General features: G+C 42.8%; 1 protein-coding gene across 4 annotated transcripts in view; it reads right to left on the bottom strand.

The window, feature by feature from the left end:
- dhtkd1 (dehydrogenase E1 and transketolase domain containing 1) overlaps positions 1 to 11,414 on the bottom strand; it is a 70,594-nt gene that overhangs the window by 23,695 nt on the left and 35,485 nt on the right. For all 4 annotated transcript variants that reach the window (XM_043714152.1, XM_043714149.1, XM_043714151.1 and 1 more), the window contains exons 10-13: positions 9,755 to 9,894; positions 7,386 to 7,536; positions 2,292 to 2,398; positions 964 to 1,128 (exon numbers count right to left, since the gene is read on the bottom strand). In XM_043714152.1, coding sequence (XP_043570087.1) covers positions 964 to 1,128; positions 2,292 to 2,398; positions 7,386 to 7,536; positions 9,755 to 9,894 — 563 coding nt within the window. The remainder of the gene's footprint in view (positions 1 to 963; positions 1,129 to 2,291; positions 2,399 to 7,385; positions 7,537 to 9,754; positions 9,895 to 11,414) is intronic.

The following is an 11,414-nucleotide window of genomic DNA, read 5'->3' as shown; positions in this document are numbered from 1 at the left end:
GACGTCATGGCGTGTATTAAATTCATTGATGCGTGGATGGAGGGGGATGAAGGTGAGTCCTTTGCTGAGGACTGGTCGTTCGTCCTCAGTGAGGGGGAGGTCTGGAGGGATGGTGAAAAATAAGGATGTTATGCAGGGCATTGGAGAGACCACAATTCGAATATAGTGTTCGGTTTTGGTCTCCTTATTTAAAGAAGGATGTCAACGTGTGGAGATGGTCCAGAGGTGCTCCAATAGCCCGATACCTGGACTGAGTTGATCTGTCTTATAAGGGAAGATTGGAGGTTAGAAGAATGAGAGATGTCCTAACTGGGATATACAAGACGTTGAGATGGTAGACGTGGAAAAGATGTGTCCTCTTGTAGGCGAGTCCAGGACTAAGGGCTGCTGTTTCAAAAAGAGGGGCCACCCTTTTAGACCAAGCTAAGGAGAACTTTTTTTCACTCACAGGATTGTGCAACTTTGAAATTTCACCTCAGAAAATAGCTTCAGTGAATATTTTTAAGGTAGAGGTTCTTGTTAGGCATGAGTATCAAAGGTTAGAGGATAGATGGCAATGTGGAATTGAAATATAAACACAATGGCAGAGCAGCTTTACGGCACCTACTTCTGCTCCTAATTCACACATTTGAATGTAACTTTATGAGAAATGAGCATCTATATCAATGAATCACTTACCCATTCAGTACTAAAGTATAAACCTGGAAAAATGTGCTCTCAAAACATCAGTAGAGCCTGAAGACATTGTGCTAAAGCTTTTGATGATAACATAAACTTAACTTCATGGCTAAAGTGGCACATAGGGAGGATTATAAATGTATGATTATCTTCAAAGCATATCTGTTATGATTATGCTCATCTTCCCACCTATTCAAATAAGCTCACTGCAAACGAGGTGAACATTTACAAAGTGAATATTGTCCAGTATCTGAGTGATCATATCAAAGTGTAACGTGTACTCACTGGGAGACGCAGCAACATTTTCGGTGAGGCTACAATCAGAGGTTTACGGAAATTTCGAACCATCTGCCGGCGCAGTAAGTGAAAGTATTGTGCTGGCGTAGTGGGATGTACAATGGACATGTTGACATTGTCCCCGTCAACGCCTTCCTCCTTGCTGTCGCTCATCTGTTGGAGAAAAGGAGATTTATTGATAAACGCTGTGTTGCATTAGCTCTCCACCAGTTTAGTCTTTTGAAGTTATCTACCTACATTGTTAAAAAGACAATCCTGCTTAACAAAAAAGGGAAAGACGTTGGACTGTAACAGCAGCTTTCTTGATTTCAGGATGTGACAAAAGCACAGTATGGCTAATGAAGAGCTTTTAAAATGGTGTCATTGGAGCAATGTAAGAAATGGAGCTACCAATTTCCCCCTTCAATATTGGGCATCACATATAAAGAAAGATGAATCAACCTCTGAGGTCTGCCAAGCAGATTTACATGAAATGAAACAGGATGGTTGTTAAAGGGTTAAATTGATAAAAATTGTAAATTCTTGCCTTGGTGTTACTTGGATTGTAAAAGGTTAAGCGATAATACATTGTTAGGATTTCATAGTTTCGCTGCAGTTAGTCTAATACCACTGATGCGCTAACAGTGAATCTCACAGGATATCATCTTTAATTGTAAAATAAACCATTTTGGAGTAAAATTAGGAGCAATCTTTCATACAAAAGATTTGCAGAAACCCATTTCCACAGATTTTTATTCAAGTTCAAAGGATGTGGAGCTAAATCGATTCAGTGAAATTGAGGCAGAGATCGGATTAAATGGGATAATAAAGCTCAAGGGCTGAATGGCTTCTTCTTTTTCCTATTCCAAACCAATTACCTAATTTCCATCTAAAAGCTCAATGATCCGAGCCTCTTTTCTATCCAGAAGTCAGTTAGATGCCAGACTTGGCATCTGTGAAGTCAGAAACAGAGTTAATATTTCGAGTCTTATTCACGTCTTCTTTGGAACTCCAGTAATCAGTGTGTTGGAGTTATTGGAATAAAATTCTGACTGACAAGTATAAGCCTGGAATCTATCCAAGCAAACTTCAAACTGTGGTGTCAAACCCCAGGCCTTATGATGTGGTAGGAAACAGACTGCATGGGACTGTGGTCAATTCTGTTGTGATGCCGCTTGGATGTTGAGCAGATGGTCAGTTCATGCCAAATGGAGAATATGGATCATCTCTTTCTGTACTTGGAAAATGAAAAAGGAGGGTGAGCAGCATGGATTAACAGGTGTCCTACTTTGATAGCTGTCTGAGGACAGTTTAGGGTTCTGGTAGAGGCTGCTTACCTGGAGAAAACGCTCCAAACGACAGGAGGAGTGTTCTGGGCCTGCACCATCATAGCCGTGTGGGAGAAGAATAACAATCCCACTTTGTAGCAACCATTTCGCTTCACCTGTCAAAAGGATAGGATTTAGTGGGGACACAAAATGATTGATTCAGTTTCAATAGATTTTCATCAGAGGTTAATCATTATTGCTGCCTCAGGTATATTATTTGTGTACCCTTTCAAATGACACATGGAGCGAGTTACAGAAACTTACTCATGAAACAAAAAGAGAACCTACCATTCAAGAATTAGCATCCTAACAGAAGGTTTGTTATTTCCTTCTGACATAGACAGGCTGACCTTTTTCCTCCCAGGAAATTACAAACAAGAGAGAAGCTGGTCCTTTTAATGTTTAATGGCATTGCCATTGAAGAATCCCCCAAAATCAACATAATAGGAGTTACCATTGACTAGACACTCAACTGGACTCATCGTATAAATATAGAGCTGACAAGAGAAGGTCGGATGAAGGGCTTTTGCCCAAAACGTCGATTTTCCTGCTCCTCGGGTGCTGCCTGACCTGCTGTACTTTTCCAGCACCACTCTAATCTAGACTCCAGGCTTGTACTTGTCTAGTCAGAATTTTATTCCAATAACTCCAACACACTGATTACTGAAGTCCCAAAGAAGACTTGAATAAGACTCAAAATATTAACTCTGTTTCTGACTTCACAGCTGCTGCCAGGATGGCTGAGTTTCCCCACCACTTCCTGGTTTTATTTCAGATTTCGATTATTACCAATACTGTAGTTATAGCCAACACACTGCTTGTAATATGGGGAGGTGATGGCCTAGTGGTACTACCTCGAGCCTATTTATCCAGCGACTCAGGTAATATTCTGGGGACCAGGGTTCAAATCTTGTAATGGCAGAATTAAGAGTCCAATGATGGCCAGGAATCCTGCAGCAAATAATTCACCTCCTGACTTCCCAAAGCCTGTCCATCATCTGCAAGGCACAAGTCAGGAGTGTGATGGAATACTCCCCACTTGCCTGGATGGGTGCAGCTCTAGTGCTTTGTCCTGGATGGTAATAAGCTCAAGGTGCTTATTACCATCCAGGACAAAGTAGCCCCCTTGATTGGTACCACATTCACCGTCTTCAACACTCCCATCAGTGCTGATGTATAGTGCGTACCATCTACAAGATGCACTACAGGACCTTCCAAACTACAACCTCTACTACCTAGAAGGGCAATGACAGCAGATACATAGGAACACCACCCCCTGCAATTTCCTCTCAAAGCCATTTCTGTCCTGACTTGGAAAAATACCACTGTTCCTTCAGTGTCATTGGATCAAACTCCTAGAACTCCCTCCCTATAAAAACTATGGGCACCTCTACACCCCAAGGACTGCTGATCACCACCTCCTTCTCAAAAAGATAATTAGGAACCGCCACCAAATACTGGCTTGGCCAGTGAAGCCCACATCCCTTGAAAGAATAAACAAACTAGCAATCTGAACACAAAACCCCAAACACAATGAGTCTCAATTACATTTAGCTGAATTTTTCAGGAGTTATGAAGATGCTTTCTAATTACTATGTAGAAAAATTACACTCCTCAGGCACGTAGGTGTTATGGATAATATGAAACTATTAAGTTACAGATGAGCATGTTGCAAATAGAGCAAAGTGCTTCAAGTGTTTGGAAATTAAATCCTATCAGGTTACATGCTATGATACAGCGATGATAACATGAGCATGTCTCCTAAAAGTATACTGACTTCCTGGCTGAGATATAACAAGACTGTCTGTTTCTGCAAGTCTCTTCCTCCTCTCGCTCTATTTTCCAGCCTTCCTCTGATGCAGACTTTAGTCAGTCAATCATTCAACAAAATAACTGAACGTGCACTAGATCAAACGTGGAAACCGGGACTGGAAAGGGAGCAGAAGACAGAGAGGGAACATAGAACAATATAACGCAGAACAGGCCCTTCAGCCCTTGATGTTGCACCGACCTGTGAACTATTCTCAGCTCGTCTCCCTACACTATCCCAAAATCATCCATGTGCTTATCCAAGGATTGTTTAAATCTCCCTAATGTGGCTGAGTTGACTACATTAGCAGGTAGGGCATTCCACGCCCTTACCACTCTGCGTAAAGAACCTGCCTCTGACATCTGTCTTAAATCTATCACCCCTCAATTTGTAGTTATGCCCCCTCGTGCACGCTGACATCATCATCCTCAGAAAAAGACTTTCACTGTCTACCCTATCTAATCCTCTGATCATCTTGTATGTCTCGATCAAATCCCCTCTTAGCCTTCTTCTTGCCAATGAGAACAGGTTCAAGTCTTTCAGCCTTTCCTCATAAGACTTTCCCTCCAGACAAGGCAACATCCTGGAAAATCTCCTCTGTACCTTTTCCAATGCTTCCACATCCTTCCCGAAATATGGGGACCAGGACTGTACATAATATTCCAAGTGTGGCCGCACCAGCGTTTTGTATAGTTGCAGCATGATATTGTGGCTCCAGAACTCAATCCCTCTACAAATGAAACCTAATACACCGAATGCCTTCTGAACAGCACTATCTACCTGGGTGGCAACTTTCAGGGATCTATGTACATGGACTCCAAGATCCCTCTGCGCATCCACACTACCAAGAATCTTTCCATTGACCAAGTACTCTGCCATCCTGTTATTCTTCCCAAAGTGAATCACCTCACATTTAGCTGTATTGAACTCCATTTGCCACCTCTCAGCCCAATTCTGCAGTTTATCCAAGTCCCCCTGCAACCTGTAACATTCTTCCACACTGTCCACTGCTCCACTGACTTTAGTGTTGTCTGCAAATTTACTAATCCACCCACCTATGCCTGCGTCTAAGTCACTTATAAAAATGACAAACAGCAGTGGTCCCAAAATAGATTCTTGTGGCACACCACTAGTAACCGGAACGCCAGGCTGAATATTTTCCATCAACCACCACTCGCTGCCTCCTTTCAGAAAACCAGTTTCTAATCCAAACTGCAAAATCATCCTCAATTCCATGCCTCTGGATTTTCTCCAACAGCCTACCATGTGGAACCTTATCAAAGGCTTTATTGAAGTCCATGTATACCACGTCAACTGTCCTCCTCTCATCTACATGCTTGGTCACCTTCTCACAAAACTCAATGAGGTTTGTGAGACACGACCTGTCCTTGGCGAAACCATATTGACTATCTCCAATCAAATTGTTGCTTGCTAGATGATTATAAATCTTATCTCTTATAATCCTTTCCAAAAACCTTTCCTACAACAGAAGTAAGGCTCACTGGTCTATAATTACCTCGGCCATTTCTACTGCCCTTCTTGAACAAGGGCACAACATTTACAATCCTCCAGTCCTTTGGTATCAAACCTGTAGACAATGACGACTCAAATATCAAAGCCAAAGGCTCTGCTATCTCCTCACTAGCTTCCCAGAGAATCCTCGGATAAATCCCATCTGGCCCAGGGGACTTGTCTACTTTCACTCCTTCTAGAATTAATAACACCTGTTCGTAACTAACCTCGATCCTTTCTAGTCTAATATCTCGTACTTCATTCTTCTCCTCTACAATATTCTCCTTTTCCTGTGTAAAAACTGATGAGAAATGTTCATTTAGCACCTCTCCAATCTCCACAGGGTCCACACTCAACTTCCCACTTCTCTCTTTGGTTGGCCCTATTCCTACCCTAATCATCCTTTTATTCCTCACATACCTATAGAAAGCTTTAGGGTTCTCCTTTATTCTATTTGCTCTTCTTAACTCTCTCTTTAAATCCTTCCTAGCTGATCTGTAACTCTCCATCGCCTCATCTGAACCATCTTGCCTCATCAACACATAAGCCTCCTTCTTCTGCTAACAAGAGATGCAACTTCTGTTGTAAACCACAGTTCCCTTACCTTATCACTTCCTCCCTGCCTTACAGGGACATACCTATCAAGGACATGCAATATCTGTTCCTTAAACCAGCTCCACATTTCCATTGTCTGCATACCCTGCATTTTGCTACACCATTCTTTGCATGCTAATTCTTGCCTAATCATATTATAATTGCCCTTGCCCCATCGATAACTCTTGACCTGTGGCATGTACCTACCCCTTTCCATTGCCAAACTAAACGTAACTGAATTATGGTCACTCTCTCCAAAGTGCTCACCTACAATCAATCAAACACCTGGCCTGGTTCATTACCAAGCACCAGATCCAGTGTGGCCTCCCCTCTTGTTGGCCCTTCGACATACTGTGTCAGGAAACCCTCCTGTACACATTGGACAAAAACTGATCCATCTGACATACTAGAGTTATAGCATTTCCAGTCAATGTTGGGGAAGTTAAAGTCCCCCATAATGACCACCCTGTTCCTTTCACTCCTACCCAGAATAATTTTGCTAATCCTCTCTTCCACCTCCCTGGAACTCTGCAGAGGCCTATAAAAAATTCCAAGCAGTGTGACCTCTCCTCTCTTTTCTAACCTCAGCCCACACTACATCAGTAGATGAGTCCTCATCAAAAGTTCTCTCAACCACTGTTATACAATCCTTGACTAACAAGGCCATGCCTCCCCCTCTTTTACTGCCTTGCCTGTTCTTAATGAAAGATCTAAACCCTGGAACCTGCAATATCCATTCCTCACCCTGCTCTATCAATGTCTCCGAAATGGCCACAACATCGAAGTCCCAGGTACCTATCCACGCTGCAAGCTCACCTACCTTATTTCGGATACTTCTGGCATTGAAGTAGACACACTTCAAACCACTTCGCTGTCTGCCAGCACATTCCTGTGACCCTAAAATCCTGTCCCTGTCCTTCCTACTCACATCCTCCTGTGCACTGCAGCTACACCTCCGGTTCCCATCCCCCTGCTAAGCTAATTTAAACCCACCCGAATACACCAGCAAATTTCCCACCCAGCAGAAGGCGGCAGCAGGTTAACAAAACAAAAAGAAAAAGGGATAATCAAGAACTGTTGCAATACGCGAGCATGAAAGAAATGTAACTGGGAAATCCCCCCAACTAAAGCATGCCATGCATGAACATCTTTATAATCTGACCACTCCACAGGGTTTAAAGTCTCACCTCCAGAGATAAATGTGTCAAATATAATTTGAGCACCATTGAAGAAGTCTCCAAACTGGGCTTCCCATATCGGAAGTAGCTTTGGGCTTTCAATACTCATCCCATACTCAAAACCCAGCACTGCCTCTTCAGACAATGGACTGTTACAGACCTGACAAAAAGATACAGCATGTTATTTTTCTTGTTCCTACTAAAAAAAATAAAGTCACTAGAGCTCCCCTGGACCATAAGGCTGTTTTCTCATTAGAAAGACAGAGAGATGATGGTGGTGGTTCAACCTGAGGGTCAGCACGCCTCAGGCAAGGGGAGAGGTTGACAAGTAGGTACTTTATAGTAACCTCAATTGGTGCAGAATTGAACCCACCCTGTTGATATCCCTTATGTCTCAAACCAGCCATCTGAGCTAAACTGACTCCCTGTACCTATTACCAACGTTACAACACATTTAGATGATTTGATTTTACAATGTCCTTATATCAAAATGTATTTCCTCCAGTAATACGAATAATGTTATGCTGTTTTAAAAAAAGTCTTCTATAAAGTCACTGGAATGTTTGGATTCACCAATGGAAAATGCCAGTTCACAGTTACCAAGCTCTAATGCTGGCTTCCTGGTTTTAGCAGGATGGATGGAGGACAATTCTTACAGATACAGTCATAGAGATGTACAGCATGAAAACAGACCCTTCGGTCCAACTCGTCCATGCTGACCAGATATCCTAACCTAATCTAGTCCTGTTGCCAGCACTTGGCCCATATCCCTCTAAACCCTTCCTATTCATATACCCATCCATATGCCTTTCAAATGTTGTAATTGTACTAGCCACCACCACTTCCTCTGGCAGCTCATTCCATTCACGTACCACCCTTTGTGTGAAAAGGTTGCCCCTTAGGTCTCTTTTATATCTTTCCCCTCTTACCCTAAACCTATGCCCTCTAGTTCTGGACTCCCAGACCCCAGGGTAAAGATTTTGTTTATTTATCCTATCCATGCCCCTCATAATTTTATAAACCTCTATAAGTCACCCCTCAGCCTCCGATGCTCCAGGGAAACCAGCCCAGCCTATTCAGCCTCTCCCTATAGCATCATCCTTGTAAATCTTTTTTGAACCCTTGCAAGTTTCACAACATCCTTCCGATAGGAAGGAGACCAGAATAGCACGCAATATTCCAACAGTGGCCTAACCAACACCCTGTACAGCCGCAGAGATAGTAACAGTTCTGGTCACTTTTCCTTCCCTTTTAGGTTATTTAAGAGGAGAATGTGTAAACAGCATTGCTGGCCAGGCCAAACCATCACTAACTTCCCTTGAGACGGTACAAACACCAAAACACTGGAGAAACTCAGCAGGTCTGGCAGCATCTGTGGAGACAGAAAAATTGTGTGTCTGTTATGACTCATTAAAACTGAAAGGTGTTGGAAATATTTTTAAAACTTTTGAGAAGCTCCTTACACAGAGGCCTAGTGCAAAAGACTAAGGAGTCATTAACACTGGTGAAAGAGAAAAAGCAATGTAAGATGGGTGTAAATTGAAGTGTGAAAGGGAGAAGAGAATGTGTCCTCTCCCCTAAAAGCAAAGTAAATGAGATAAGGCTGTGGGGTGGGACGAGGGTAAGAGAGGTGTAGAGAATGTAAGAAGAATGGAGAACAGACATAATGTGGTCAGCTTTGAAAGCTCTGAAGTTCAGTGTTGAGATCTCAAGGTTGCAAAGTGCCTAAGCGGAAGATGAAGTGTTGTCCCTTGAGCTTGTTGCCCTTCATTGGAACACTGCAGAAGGCTCAGGTCAGAAACGTCAGCTTGGGATCAAAGTAGTCTATGGAAATGAGAAGCAAATGAAAGGTCTGGGTCATTGACATGGCCGGAAGGAGGTGGTCACCTAGTCATCAGTGTAAAGGAGACCAGATTGAAAGAAGCCCTCGAGAAGATAATAGCAAACCACTTATTAGAATGACTGCAGTCCATCTAGTGCAGTTGCACCTGTATTGCTGTTGGGGATGGAGCTCCAGGCATTTAGCTCGGCAACAATGAAGGAAGAGTGGTTTAGTTTCCAAGTCAGGATGGTGAGTGGCTTGGAATGTTTCAGGGAATGGACAATCTGCAAAAAGTCCTCCTGACACTCTGTGACTGCCATTCTTTTTTTAATGACGTGGAGGAGCCGGTGTTGGACTGGGGTGGACAAAGTTAAAAATCACAGATAGTTACCTGACATAGGAGCAGCGCTTCGAAAGCTTGTACTTCTAAATAAACCTGTTGGACTATAACCTGGCATTGTGGAACTCTTTTTTAAAGTTGAAACTCCTCAGAGCAACTCACTAAGTAAAACATTTTAAATCGACAGGTCACAAATAAAAACAGTGAACTTCTTACCTCAAAAAATCCTTTTTGTTCTGGACTGATATGGTTGAGTGGGATGTAAGTGTCACCAGTTTCCTGGCAAACAACCATTGCATGTCGTTGACTGAAGGTGCCACGACCAACGTCCTGTCCACTTAAACGCACATTAAAATCTTCAAGGGAAACAAAAACATTCAATCAAATATTCACAACGTACCTATTCATCACTCGAATCAGTAATTCAGAGAAGTAACTTGTTCTTAAAAAGGGATGTTTGAGTTAAAAGGAATGCCGTTTAAAAACAACAAACTAAGGTGACAATAACATGTTTAAACCCTTCTGTTTTCACCTCATTTCTTTCCTGAGTCGGAGTGAGATTTCCTGGGTCCTGCTGATCTAGAATCACACGCAATTCTGGTGTGTTGTGAGCCCGTTTAGTAATGACATCAACAGAACAGAGATCACAGCATGGCTGCCCCAAATGTCCCTTACACCACCATTACATGCACAGACTCTCCAGTAGTAGTTAAAGAGCAGATATCACACTCAAGAACGCTGACTGCTCTCCTCTGTAGTTCGAGGATGGGGGTCGATTGTGTTGCTTGAACCCCTTCGCTCAAGATAAGGTCACTCAGTTCAACATTTCCCAAAAGCAAACATGATAAATAAGATGGAGAGGTGCCAATGTTGGACTGGGGTGGACAATGTCAGACGTTACACAACACCAGGTTATAGTGCACCTGACAAAGAGGCAGCACTCCAAAACCTTGAGATTTCAAATAAACCTGTGAGACTATAACCTGGTGTTGTGTAACTTCTGACCATGATAAATAAGGTCTTCTACAGAATGATTTCATACCAGCATCTTTAGTATAAAGGGTTAATGAGTTCATTTACATTATTGTTGGGAATTGATGCAAATGTTACGGCATGGACAGCTAACCCAAAATCAGCCAAACAATGTACTTACAATATTAAATTAAAACCACCAAAGACCCTCAAAATTCATCCCAATGATTCCTAACCAGAGTTTGAATAGCCAATCCCACACTTTGCGTATACAGGTAATCAATTCTTAGAATCATAGAATCCCTACGGAAGCAGGCCGTTTGGCCCATCAAGTCCACACCAACTCTCTGAAGAGCATCCAATCCAGACCCACCCCACCACCAACCCTATCCATGTAACCCTGCATTTCCTATTGCTAGCTGAAAATGTGTTGCTGGAAAAGCGCAGCAGGTCAGGCAGCATCCAGGGAACAGGAGAATCGACGTTTCGGGCATAAGCCCTTCTTCAGGAAGGGCTTATGCCCGAAACGTCGATTCTCCTGTTCCCTGGATGCTGCCTGACCTGCTGCGCTTTTCCAGCAACACATTTTCAGCTCTGATCTCCAGCATCTGCAGACCTCACATTCTCCTCAAAGATTTCCTATTGCTAACCTGGAGTTGTCTACAGGAGTAGTGCCAGAAGATTGGAGGCTAGCAAATGTGGTTCCCTTGTTCAAGAAGGGGAGTAGGGATAACCCTAGTAACTATAGGCCGGTGAGTCTCACTTCTGTTGTGGGCAAAATCTTAGAGAGAATTGTAAGGGATAGGATTTATGAACATCTGGATAGGAATAATGTGATCAAGGATAGTCAGCAAGGTTTTGTGAAGGGCAGGTCGTGCCACACAAACCTTATTGAATTCTTTGA

The sequence above is a fragment of the Chiloscyllium plagiosum genome, chromosome 23 (genome assembly GCF_004010195.1).
Source record: "Chiloscyllium plagiosum isolate BGI_BamShark_2017 chromosome 23, ASM401019v2, whole genome shotgun sequence".
Taxonomy (NCBI): Eukaryota; Metazoa; Chordata; class Chondrichthyes; order Orectolobiformes; family Hemiscylliidae; genus Chiloscyllium; species Chiloscyllium plagiosum.
The sequence above is the reverse complement of the archived record's forward strand: the minus strand, read 5'-3'. Positions and strand labels throughout refer to the sequence as shown.